Raw genomic sequence first — 12496 nt, forward strand, 5'->3', positions numbered from 1 at the left:
GCCAGACATACATTCAATGAAGAGCTGATAAGAGCAATAAGAGCAATGCTAAAAAATGCTAAATACGCACAAAATATCTGTCTGTACCTGACAGAGTAAGTCCTGTGGTTATAATCAGGAAATTAATTATGTGATGTGCCCTATCAGGTTAGAGGTCAAAGTGGAAGGAAACCCCAAGCCGAAGGTGCGATGGTACAAGCAAGGTGTGGAGATCGTTCCCAGCCCAGAGTTTCAGGTAGAGCAGTTGGAGGATGGTACCAGTATCCTGACAGTGACAGAAGTGTTCCCTGATGATGTGGGAGAGGTTATGTGCGAAGCTCACAATGAACTGGGTGTCGCCACAACAACAACATTGCTCACTGTGCAAGGTAACGGGGGATCTTAGAGTGACTTGGATACTGGACAATGTAATTCATTAGATATAATTGAGAATTTGGCAAGCAAAGAATAAATTATTTTATAAAAATTTAATTTATTAATTCTTTATAATCCAAGTGAAGAATATTTTGAAATTGAAAGTCCAGAAGTTAAAAGAAAAATACGATTATTATAAATAAAAAAAATTAACTATTTAGCAGTAGTATTTACTGAATCAAACATTGTTTATTTATCTATTTTTTTTTTGTTCTTGGTTTGTTCACTTATTTTTAATAAATTCTTTACATGAAAGTATTGATGATAATTGCTGATCTCATAAATGAATTTTAAATAAATGCTTCTTTTAGCTACTAAAAATATGTTAAATTTATTTCTATAAGAATCAAGCTGTTAAGGATATATCAACAATAAGTGGCTATTGAATACAAAAAATTAGTATTTCATTTTTACAATAATCAATAAAGGAATTTAAAAAAATTCTGACTGAAAGAAATAATTCTAGATTTGAATCTTATAATTTTAGTCAGTTTATATCAGACTTTATATACATACGATTTTTAATAGTAAAATTGTTTATTTTTAATACTTATTACTCTGAAAGTTTAGAATGAATGAGTTTAAAAATGTTTTGTGTTTTCAATAGTCTTTCTTTAGTTATACTAGATGTGTATGATGTTTACAGTGTGTTTTTAGAAGATATTTTTATACTAGGGAACAGTTGCTTATGTGAATTCCGGAATTTTTTTTCCATAATCTTTTTTGCTATCAATCATTATCATTAAATAGAACTATTGCTTATGCTGATGCGTTCTTTCTGTCTTTGGTTATTCATTTGTTTGTTTTTTTTTTTACTGTAAGAGAAAGAATCCAAACAGCTCCCTCTCATGTCTTCTGCTTGTTTGATAATTGCCATATTTTTCAGCTTGCGCCGAGTTGGACGCCATCTGTCCTCCAATAAGACTGTTGTGACCCAGCCCCTCCCCACATGCAAACACTAACAGCTTCATTAACACTGTCACTCCACATTACCACATTATTATTGATTATTTTGCTATAGCCTTAAGTTACCCGTGTTTCTATTATGGTTTTTTTACTAGTGTTCATTTTTTGGAATGGATTTCAACTTTTCAGGAATAGTCTTATTAGCATTTTTGTAGGACTGAATTTGACTTATATTTAAGTTTGCAGTTAAAGTGAGTTAAAAAATAAGGCTATCTTTGATATATATTTAGATAGCTAAAGAATTTTTACATTTTATTGTATAATTTTTTTATTAATTTTTGAGTAAATATACTGTAATGAAAATTTTAATTAAAGGTAGAATATTTCAGTTAATACAATAGATTTAATTTGATCATTTATTTCTTGTAAATTGTGGTATATTTTACTGTGCTGCTGTGGCCGTGTTCCCAAACTAAAGTTATGTAACAACATTGACAGGTATTCTTGGAACAAAGGAGTATCGTAAGCCTGAGTGGGTGACACACATGGAGGAGCTACAATCACAGCTAAAAGGTAAAGAGAGAAGCCTGTCGCTTGATAGCCTAGAGCATGTGGTTGTGAGACCCCCACCCTCCCACCAGGAGCCCCCTCACCAGGAGGACTACTTCCATGAGGTTCCGCCAGGAGGCAGCTTCTACCTGCTCCCTCCTATAGAGGAGTTCAGCGAGCCCTCCACCAGTGGAAGTAGTCGTTCAGACCACCGATTGGTTGAGAGGCATTTCTCCTCCTCCTGCCAGAATTTGGCAACTCCTTCTGATCTTGGGCTGCCCCGATCACGGTGTCAGACCTTCCCTCGAGCCAGACGGTCACTGGACATCACGGAGGAGCACAGTCCTGGTCTGGCTCGTACCAGCACCATGTTCCCCATGGAGCCTCGGGAGCTGGATCCAGACTCCTTTCACCAGCTCCATACCGCAGACAGTTCAGAGGAGCTCCAGGAATTTCTACTGCTTGAGAGCCAGTGTATGACGGCAGACACAGGCCTTGCTCATGCTTTCCTTCCCACAGGTACACTAACACCTTGTTCCAGGAAACTATTATTGGCTGAGGATAAAAAACTTTTAGACAATTTCAAAATTTGAAATAAAGTGGCAAGCAACTCTATGGAGATATACAGAAAATATAAAAATAAAACACAACCCCAGATTTGTTCTGGAAAAATATTGTGACACACATTATATTTTAATAATAAATTGTATAATTTATAGAAGAAACTTCCCACACTCTTTTCAGTAGTTTGTGATTGTGTATAAACAAACTTTAAATTTATATTTTATAACTTATTATATTATATATTATTAATATCTTTAATAGTATGGTGAGTATACTATGATGGTACTTATATTTACCTTCAATGTGTATATATATATATATATATATATATATATATATATATATATATGATTCAAGTTAAAAATATACAATATTTTATTGACACATTTTTAACAATTGGTATTTTTTCCTTTTTTGTTTAGAGTTGTATTTTACAATAATATTATATTAAAAACGGACTGTAAAAAGTTTAAAGTATTATACAGAAGATAATATATCACCTGAAAGAATACAGTTCCAAATTGATTGGGAATTTAATGTTCCAACTAACCAATCAATGAAAAGTCATAGATATTGCTGAGTTTGGATTTCATTTGATACAGATTTGATTTAGAGTTTTAATTATTTTCAAGCTATTGTATGTTGAAGTAAATACTCAATAGAAAATAGTTTCCTGCTTTAGTAGTTTAATGTCTGTGATGTTGAAACTAATTGTATATCAGTTTGTTTGTGTTTTGTCTTGTCATGCATTAACCCCGAGTGTACTCAGTACTAACTCTCTGTTGAATGCAGACCACTGACTATGCCGCCTCTACCATACCAAAGAAACACGTTCTAGTCATATAATAAGGTAAGTCAGTGTAAACATATATTGATTAGGCCTATTTATATATTAAAAGAACAAGTAATAGTTAATATTTTGGTCAGTATTTGTCAATACCGGGTATCTGAAATGGATTTGATACCCATAATGATATTGGCTAAAGAGTTCCAAGCAATTTTGGTTATCCTTAATACTGGAAAAAGATAAATTAAAATCAAAATTCAAAAATGATTAATATTAAGGTCAGTGATATGAATTAAAGTGACTAGTTCAAATTCCAAAATATAGAAAACATGACTAATTTTATTAGCAATAAATTTTAGGTAAAAAATTAAGTTTTAGAACTGTCTGACACAGATTCAGAGACAAAATATAATTTTATTTGTTCATTACATTTTATGGTGTGATTTTCCTTCCTTCAAGCGATATTTTTTTCAAAAGTCAGGTATTGGAGCCACATCCTGCTGAGGTCCCAAAGAATAGATACCATGGTGTACATCAGACTGATTTATGTCTCTTAGAAGAAATGAAAACTAACATAGTTCTTGTTTCTATCAGTTAAAGTGAGAAATTGAGATGTTTTTTGGGTTCTTCTGAATAAATATAAACCAGTCAGAATGAAGCCATTTGGGACTTATACCGGTTATATTACTGTAAAAAGGACACATTTATTCATCACGTTTGTTAGATTAAACATGGAAGCACCAATGTAAAATTTACTAAGCATCAGTTAGTTAGTTAGTAACGACCGGAATATTCAGTTAGGTAGGGTCAGACTGATTCGGATCCGGTTGGGGTTTGATGTAATGGACTCAAACATCTATGCTCACTCTATCTATCTAAGGAAGATTGATTACATGCTGAATAAAGCTTGTAAATGTTTATCAGAAATTGTGAAATGACTTAAGGTACACCAAAGTATCACACAGTATTCAAACTGTTACAAATTGAATAATGCTATTTTTGAATTTTTGTGACAAATTACACTTTGTATTGTACTTTTTGTTTCTTTAATAACAACAAAAATTCCACCTTATACTTTAATATAAGAAAATAATCAGTTTAAATTATATAACTTTTCCTGTTTTATTAATATAATATGGCCCATTGTATAAAACATAATATTTAATAGTTGTGTAAATATTCCAGCTGCCACCAGTTCCCCCACATTTATACAAGAAATCACTGATGTTCGGTGCCAAGAGTTGGAGAGTGCCACTTTTGAGGCAGTATATGCAGGGACACACCAACTCCAGGTAGGCTTTTATATTGAAATATAAACATTTTTACCAATTTATAAAAAAAATCAGTACTTTGTTTAGACATGAAAATTCATATTAAATATTCCTGAAGTATAGTGTTTGTTAAAAAAACATTCTACCCATTCTAGTGCTAAAAATTTAAAGAAATCTAAGCAAAAATTACTTGGTAAGAAATGTTCTTATTTTGTTTAACATGTTTGCAGCAACAAAAGGCCTCATTACGTACTCAACAAATGCAGCAAAATTCAAAATCATGATTTTTGTTCAGTTGGTGCTATTTTGGTTTTTGCTAGAAAATCATATTAGATTATATCACTTAAGACTGTGTAAGTAATCAACAGGATTGTCCGTACAGTAGCCCGCATTTTTAGCAAACATATTATTTTAAAGTAGATATAAAATTATAATAACACTAGTTGTAATGAGTGATTTTCACATCGTTCTATCTCTAAGCAATAAAACACTCAGGCAATGGTCCTGCACATAGCAGCATATAACAGTGTAACAGTGCGGCGTGGCATAGAAAATTAGTTTGTTTATTCCATACAAAAAAGTATAGAAATAACTGTTCAAATATTGTTTGAATAATATTGTAATATGAAAAATAACAAACATTCATTTACAAAGAACATTGTAAGGGTCCGTATGTTTAGGTGATTCATTGATACTGTACAGACAAAAGTCTCTTGTTTGCAGGCTGAACTGAGGTAACAGAAAGTAAGTATAATTCATATATAAAACAAGCATGAAGAGTTTCAGAAATCTGCGGTAAGATTGCAGTCTGGACAATCCCCCTCAGTTTTGGCAGATGGCACAGACAAACATGTTAAGAATACAAAAATGAATATTATTGTATTTTTCTATGCAGTTGTCCCAAATTCTGAGAATGCGAATTTTGTATTGTAATTTTGAAATATTTTGAATGATACCAAACGAGATTGAAAATTTATTTCCAGTTTGTACTAATTTTTTTAAATAGATCTTTAATACTGATAGATAAATTATTCATTATAATACATATAATATAATAATAATAGTATTGCAACCCACATGAAAATGGTCTGATGGTATTTGAAGCGGTATTGCCATATCTCTGCAGATCAGCTTTTCTCGCTATTGAGCAGGTATGGTTGGTTACACATATTGTAACTTATAAACAAAGTCAAATATATATACACACACACATGGTGATGTTTATTTATTGCAACATATGTCGATGTGGAACAGTAGTTTTCCATACATGTAAAACAGACGACAATGTTTGGTGCATAGGGTGTTGAGGTGGAATCAGAAATAACAGCTACCATCGTACTATTTTCATGTGGGCTGCTCTAGTAAAAACCACAAAGTTGTGACAATAAGATTGTTAAAATTTTCACTACTATTACAATCTAGATAAACATTAACGTCTGTATTTTTTGTTAATGTTTCCTATTGGTTGCTTTTCTGCTTAAATTTTCTCAGGGGTAACAAAAATAGTCATATTTCTACAAAAATTTAGCCGGTAAAACTTTTATACAACTTAAAATTGTTTCATAACTGTATTTTTTATTTCTATCACACTTTCATTTTAATACAATTTAATCAACATATTTGTTTAAGTTAAATTTTGATAACTCCAGAGTAAAATCTAAAACATTCAATTACCGACACTGATAGTTCTTTCAGAATTGTTTGATTAATCACTTAGATGATTGCTGGTGTTGTAGACATCATCTGGTATCACAATGACAAGATAATAAGAAACACAAAGAATGTGAAGTTGACCATCAAGGAGAACAGGACCTCTGTGAGGATACTGAAGGTGAAAGAGGAGGACGCTGGGACATACGTGTGCAAGGCTACCAGTGAAGTAGGACTGGCTGTCACCAAGGCCAAATTGCACTACACAGGTGTGCCAACCTTCCAATTAAATGTGTATTATAATATAGTATATTATAGTAACATTGACATTTGGGTAGTGAGAGGAAAATAGAATAGTCACTCACATAAAACATCGTGTACAGCTAGGGCTAAATAATTCTTTACTCCAAGCACCTTAATTTATGAAAAATTAAGATGATTTTTATCAAAATGTAAATGATATACTGATATTGGAACTAAAGAATCATATATTATTATAGTTGCATATATGAATAGTGATGTTGGGAGAGCTAGTAACCATACTGCTTAAATCATTGGACCGAGTTAAGAACAACAAATTTAAAGGTGATTTAAACTTTAAAGCGTTATGGATTAGTATAATTAACAACAAGAACTACATTTTTATGCATGTCTTTGATAATAAAGTGTGTCATGTGCACAAAAGTTGTATTACATATAAATATCACTATGTAATATGTTCTTTGTTCACTATGTTCTTTGTTTAATAACATGTTACCTGTGGCTTTGTATCCAATTTCCTCTTGAATAACAGGGATGTCATAGATATATTCTTTTTAAATAGCATACCAAGCACACCTGAGATAAATAGTGATGGTCATTGGAAGATATTTCCATCTCCTGATCTACTTCAGAATAATTGGACTTAACCATCATAACTGTTCTGATATAATATTTATTTTGACGCATTTGTCTCACTTTATTCTGTTATCCATTATAATTTTAAGCAAGAAGGTATCCTGAAACTAGCAAGTACCATTCTTGTAGTTTTGGCATTTACTTTAGCTAAATCATGGTCTGAGCAGTAGAAAATAATTTTAAAAGTTGAGAACTGACTTGTTTTGGAGAAGGAACTCAACTTGCTGATTTCTCTTAGGCATATTATTAATTAATTTATAAGAAATTATAATACTTTTCCAAGATAAATTTTGGTCTATTTAGGGTTTGATGTGATTTAAGAAAAGATCTTTAATAAAACGGATTAAAAACAGAAGATTTTTAGCAAAATATTCTTTATTACAAAAAAAAAAAAAACATTAGTGTGACCTACACAAAACCTCAATCAACTAACAAAGTTAAATAAACATACTGTAAATCTAAATGTTGTACTGAAATTGTCACTGTATATTGTCTAGGTCTGACATCTGAACAAAGGCGAGAAGTGGAGATACGCCAAGCACATGAAGAAATGGAGAAAATCAAGCTGGAGCAAACAAAGACAATGAAGAAGAAGACTGAAAAGAAACAGGGTCAACTGATTCTTACTGACAGGTAAATTTTAACAATTTGATTAGTGCTGATATATAGGTAAACATTAAAAAAAGATTATTATTACAGTACCTTGTGCGAGTACCTCTGTTAATTTCTGTTACCACCAGAGAATTTTATATTATTCAAATATAAAAACTATTACATGCTAAAATGCTATTGAATTAATAAGTGGAATTATGCAGCTATGAAGAAATTATGTTTTAAAATCCTGAATTAAGTACTGTCATGTATATTAATCAAGAAGATCTCACTTTGAACATATTAGTCTTAAATTTTAAGATTAATTATTATAGAACTTATTTGACAAAAATGTTTTGTTTTATTAAGATTTCTCTTTGCAGTAATTAGTTTTTTTGTCTTGCAGGCACTCAATTCAACAAGAGGAGCAACAAGTCATGGAGTCTACCTCACAATTTGTGGAAACATCAGAATCTGTGAGTAAAATTGTAATAGCATTTTCCATGTGCTATTCAAAATACAAGTTTATGCTAGTAAATTCATTGTTCTGTATACTTTAATTGGTATTCCATGTTTTTAACCAGTTCAGTTCCACCATCCTCAAAATGATCCAAACCTAAATATACAAGGGTTAATCAAATATTAACCGGCCTTTCTTTTCAAGAATCCATTGGTTAAGTGTATGAAGTGATGCCTTTATCTATGTTGGGTGCAGATGTCAAGAGAAAGGTAGGAGGATGGTGCAACTCACCAGACCAGACCAGATAGTTACATAATATTTGAGCAAGACGTGCATACATCTTTTGAGCAACATATTATTATAAAATTTTTATCATGGAAGACTATAAAATCTACAAAATGTTGTTCACTAACGGCACAGTTCTGTGAAAAATGCTTTCAAGAACCTCAGAGCCATGACTTTCTGCAGGGAAAGTACATGTACTTGATCACTGTTTTGGGATTATAGATGAGAGTTATTGACTTTTTTTCTTCAACAACGTACAATTAAAGTTGTTTATTATTGCCAAAAGCTGTGAAACTGGCCTATTGGAAAAAAAGTGAAATATGCCCATTCAAAGTGCAAGTTTACTCTAAACAACGCTTGGCCACACACAGCTGCAAGAAAAACTGGACTAAATTCTTTGAAAATCATTTGAACATGCACCTTATAGTCCTGACCTTTTGCTGTGTGACTTACACATGTTCAGGCCGATTACAGAAGAAATAATCGTTCTCAACCACCCACAACGAGAACGATGACAACGAGAATGTTGTTTTTCTGTTTCTATAAAAGTGTTACTTAAAAATAGTGGCGGGGATTCCCAGAATTTCGTTTAATGAGGATGTAATAACATTATGAAACATGCATGATTGCTTTTGTATATTATAAAAATTTGTTAGTTTTATTAGCACTAAGTGAAATTACACAGTGGTAAATATTTTTGATAAAATACACATATATCCTTAGATTAACACATATTTTTCATAAATTCAGTTTAGTGTCGTAAGTTTTAATGGTTGGGATTTTCCTGATAACTCCTAAGGTCCTCATATTGCAGAACCCTTCATTAAGAATTAATTACTTCTTTTTATTCAGAGTAACCACATCCAGTGTGTCAGGATGATGTGAGACTTGGTGTGCATTGATTAAGCTCATTAGTAAATTATCCTTTGAACTTAATCCTTAAAAGTATTTCAATGACATTCCCTCCTAGACATAAGAGAAAAAGTAAAAGTAATATCATAGCAATACAATAAATTCCATATTCCAAGTAGATTGGATATTCAGTACTTCATTAAAGGTAATTGCTTAAAGAATATTTAAGGATATATAATATTGAACGTGGAATATATTTCTGATGTTACAATCGTATTTAATTTTTATCTTTAAAAACTAATATTTTCTTCCAATTTAGTCATGGCTGTTTAGTGAACATTTTTAATATTGAAATACCTTTATTAGTTATGATTTCTTTTTTGCAGGCGAGGGCAACAATGAAGTTTGACATCCAAGAGTCTGTAGAGGTGTCAGCAGTGGCATCCTCCAAGAAAGTTGCAGACAATGTAACTTTCATGGAGGAAAAACCCGAGGATGTGGCAAGAGTGGTGAGACCAGTGCAGGAGGCTACTACTGTGTCGGAAGTGACAACTCAAGAAGTCACCAAGAAGCTTAAGACTAAAGATGCCCCTAAGGAGAAGGTGGAGGTGGTGACCACTCCCCAGGAGACGGTCACTATCACCGAGGTTGGTACCGAGACATCTCTGGGGGTGGTGGCACAACAGGAGTATAAAAAGGTTAAGGCTAAGAAAAAAGTAACTATACAAGAATCAGTCCAAGTTCAAGAGTTTGAGAGGGACGAGGAAACGATGGAGAGTTCTCAGCTTGAAATGTCCGAACAGAGGGCACAAATGGTTACGTCAGTTCGGGATTCCCTTTCCATAACCGAGGTACGGCTGGGGTGCAAAGAGGCATGAACACCAGATGCGGCATGAATAGCAACAGATAGTCTAGTATAAGTTAGAACTGTTTGTTTATGTTCTGATGCTAACTGTCGTGTAACAGAATCTGGGTTTACAACAACAACTACTCCTCACTGAACACAACAAGGCACTACTTCAGCCATTGTGACTGGTTCCACGGCTTCGTTGTAATGCTAAAATGTAGGAGTAGAGAGAATAATGCATACAAATCAAATTGTTTTTCTGGAAGTTTGGCTATTTAACTACAGAAAAGACTTAAAGTATTGCTTTTCAAAAATTTTTAAGTATTGCATGGACAGTTTGAAAACATCAGGATTTTCATGTTTTGTTTTCAGAAATTATGGACAAAAACAGTGCAAAACTTGGATATACTATATTATATTATTTCTGGTTGGAAGAAAGTAGCGACACGTAGATATGAAAATTATAAGGGATTTAAATAATAATTTTTTAATACATCCTCCTTCATGTTATGATGACTGTGTCATACATTTCTTTATCATTTTCATTTCAATTCACAACTGTTTCAACATACCATTACCACAAGTTCATCATTCATACAGTTTATTTTTGACACAGATTTTTAATGAAGTATAAATACATATGGCCAAGTTTTAATCTGTTTTCATATGTGTTTTTGTGTGAGAATTAAGTCAAACTGCATGGTTTAATTTTCAAATTAGAATCTATGTTCTGTTTTTAAATAGACATTTAAGTAGTACTGTAGGCATGGTAAGTTAGAAATGTTCCTATTTAAAAAAAATATTTAAATGGGAATAATTTTTAAAATTGTTAAAATTTTATCAACACTCACAAAAATCGCCTCAACATTTTCATGTGTTCATAATAAAGTACTGGATATAAATCATGCATCAGTGTGTTGGAACTAGTATGGGGTGTTATGGTTGTGAATGTTACAGGTTCAGCCAGAATCAACAGTGCAGGAACTTACTGAGAAGAAGATCAAAAAGAGACAAGCCAAGAAGGTTCAGATCAGAGAACTGGTGGAAGCCAAAGAAGTTGAGGAGATAATGCACTTAGTGAACGCGGCTGAGTTCGGACCGGGGGAGACCCCCCTGAGGGAACTTGCAACTGTCGGTGTCTTGCTGAAGCACGGCATGGCTGTAGATGAGGTGACAGGATATTTTCTTTATTATCAGATAATTTAGGTTTTATATCAGGTATTTTCCCCATTTATAAGATAGTAACTATGGTATAGGTTGTAGTTTTTGAGCAGTAGAAAAAAATTACATGTATAAATGATTGTTAAAATTTTAGATGAAAGAGAAATTACTAAAAAAATCAAATAAAGATGAGGTTCGGTGCTGGCCTAAGTTCAGCAGTGCAGATTTAGGTCAGGTAAATAATAATTTACAAGCATGAGCTGGACACACTATTACTAAGGGAAACTATGGGAAGTATTGTCTCCATTGTCATTGCAACGTTTAACAAAACACAAACTTATTTCAAGTTTTAGGGTATGCCAACTTGAATTTAACAATAGTGTTTGGTTTGCTTATCAAAACACATGATTTCAGGCATGTTGTCTCAAAGAACATAGTTACACTGGTTAAAGAAGGGTTATGAAGGCCCCAGGTTATAACACCAAACTCTTGGAAATGTTGTGTCCTTGAAACAAGTGTTGAATAACGCACTGCTGAGTATAGTTTCATTTAAATCCTGAGTGATGTAGTTCAACAAGATAGGAATAAAGCATCATAAGCATGAGGGTTATTCCGAAATTAAGTTGCCAAGGTATCTTATTTCCGAATGGGTGCAAGTAGCAGTGTGATCTGGGTGGTGTTATTTATCTATGTTCAGTGCGTTTCTGGGATTGTTACAGTGAAAGTCACTATGAAATTCTAGGTGCTCTATTAGTGTTTAATTGAAGGTTCACAATCACAGATAGTTGGAAGCATTTTCCGCAGTTAACAGTAACTCTAGAATGTGTAAGTGTGATAGAAACAATGAATTTTAAACAAAGAGTGAGATCAGTTCTAAAGTTTCTTACCCGGCATTATGAAGAAAGTGACCAATTTCTTTACTATATAGTCACTGGTGATTAAACATGGGTTTTTCATGTCAATGTTGAACAAAAAGTGTAATTAATAGGATGTAGTACTGAATGGTGGCAGAATTTTATTCAATAGGTATTGAAAAGCTTAACCTACGTGTAACTATCAGTAATTGTAAATTTTATGTTCTCAAGATATTATTTCTCACTTTTCCAATGATGTGACTGATCTTCTTGCTAGCCTTACAGGTCATAGGTCTATGTAGGGATATTATTAAACATAATAAGAGGAGAGAGTTGGTGGAAGTACAAGAAGGACAGTAGTAATCAAAATTGCTACAGTCACAGATAGAATTTTAATCTGCACTATCA

The 12496-nt window shown here is 32.7% G+C and overlaps 1 protein-coding gene across 1 annotated transcript in view; it reads left to right on the forward strand.

Annotated features, from left to right (window-relative positions):
* Positions 1 to 12496, forward strand: part of LOC124365929 (titin-like) — a 256928-nt gene that overhangs the window by 139159 nt on the left and 105273 nt on the right. The window contains 9 exon segments of the mRNA XM_046822067.1: positions 148 to 368; positions 1819 to 1893; positions 4406 to 4497; positions 4500 to 4512; positions 6228 to 6410; positions 7536 to 7671; positions 8036 to 8105; positions 9613 to 9873; positions 11031 to 11243. Of these exon segments, the coding sequence (XP_046678023.1) occupies positions 148 to 368; positions 1819 to 1893; positions 4406 to 4497; positions 4500 to 4512; positions 6228 to 6410; positions 7536 to 7671; positions 8036 to 8105; positions 9613 to 9873; positions 11031 to 11243 (1264 nt within the window).

This window comes from Homalodisca vitripennis, chromosome 1 (genome assembly GCF_021130785.1).
Source record: "Homalodisca vitripennis isolate AUS2020 chromosome 1, UT_GWSS_2.1, whole genome shotgun sequence".
Classification (NCBI taxonomy): domain Eukaryota; kingdom Metazoa; phylum Arthropoda; class Insecta; order Hemiptera; family Cicadellidae; genus Homalodisca; species Homalodisca vitripennis.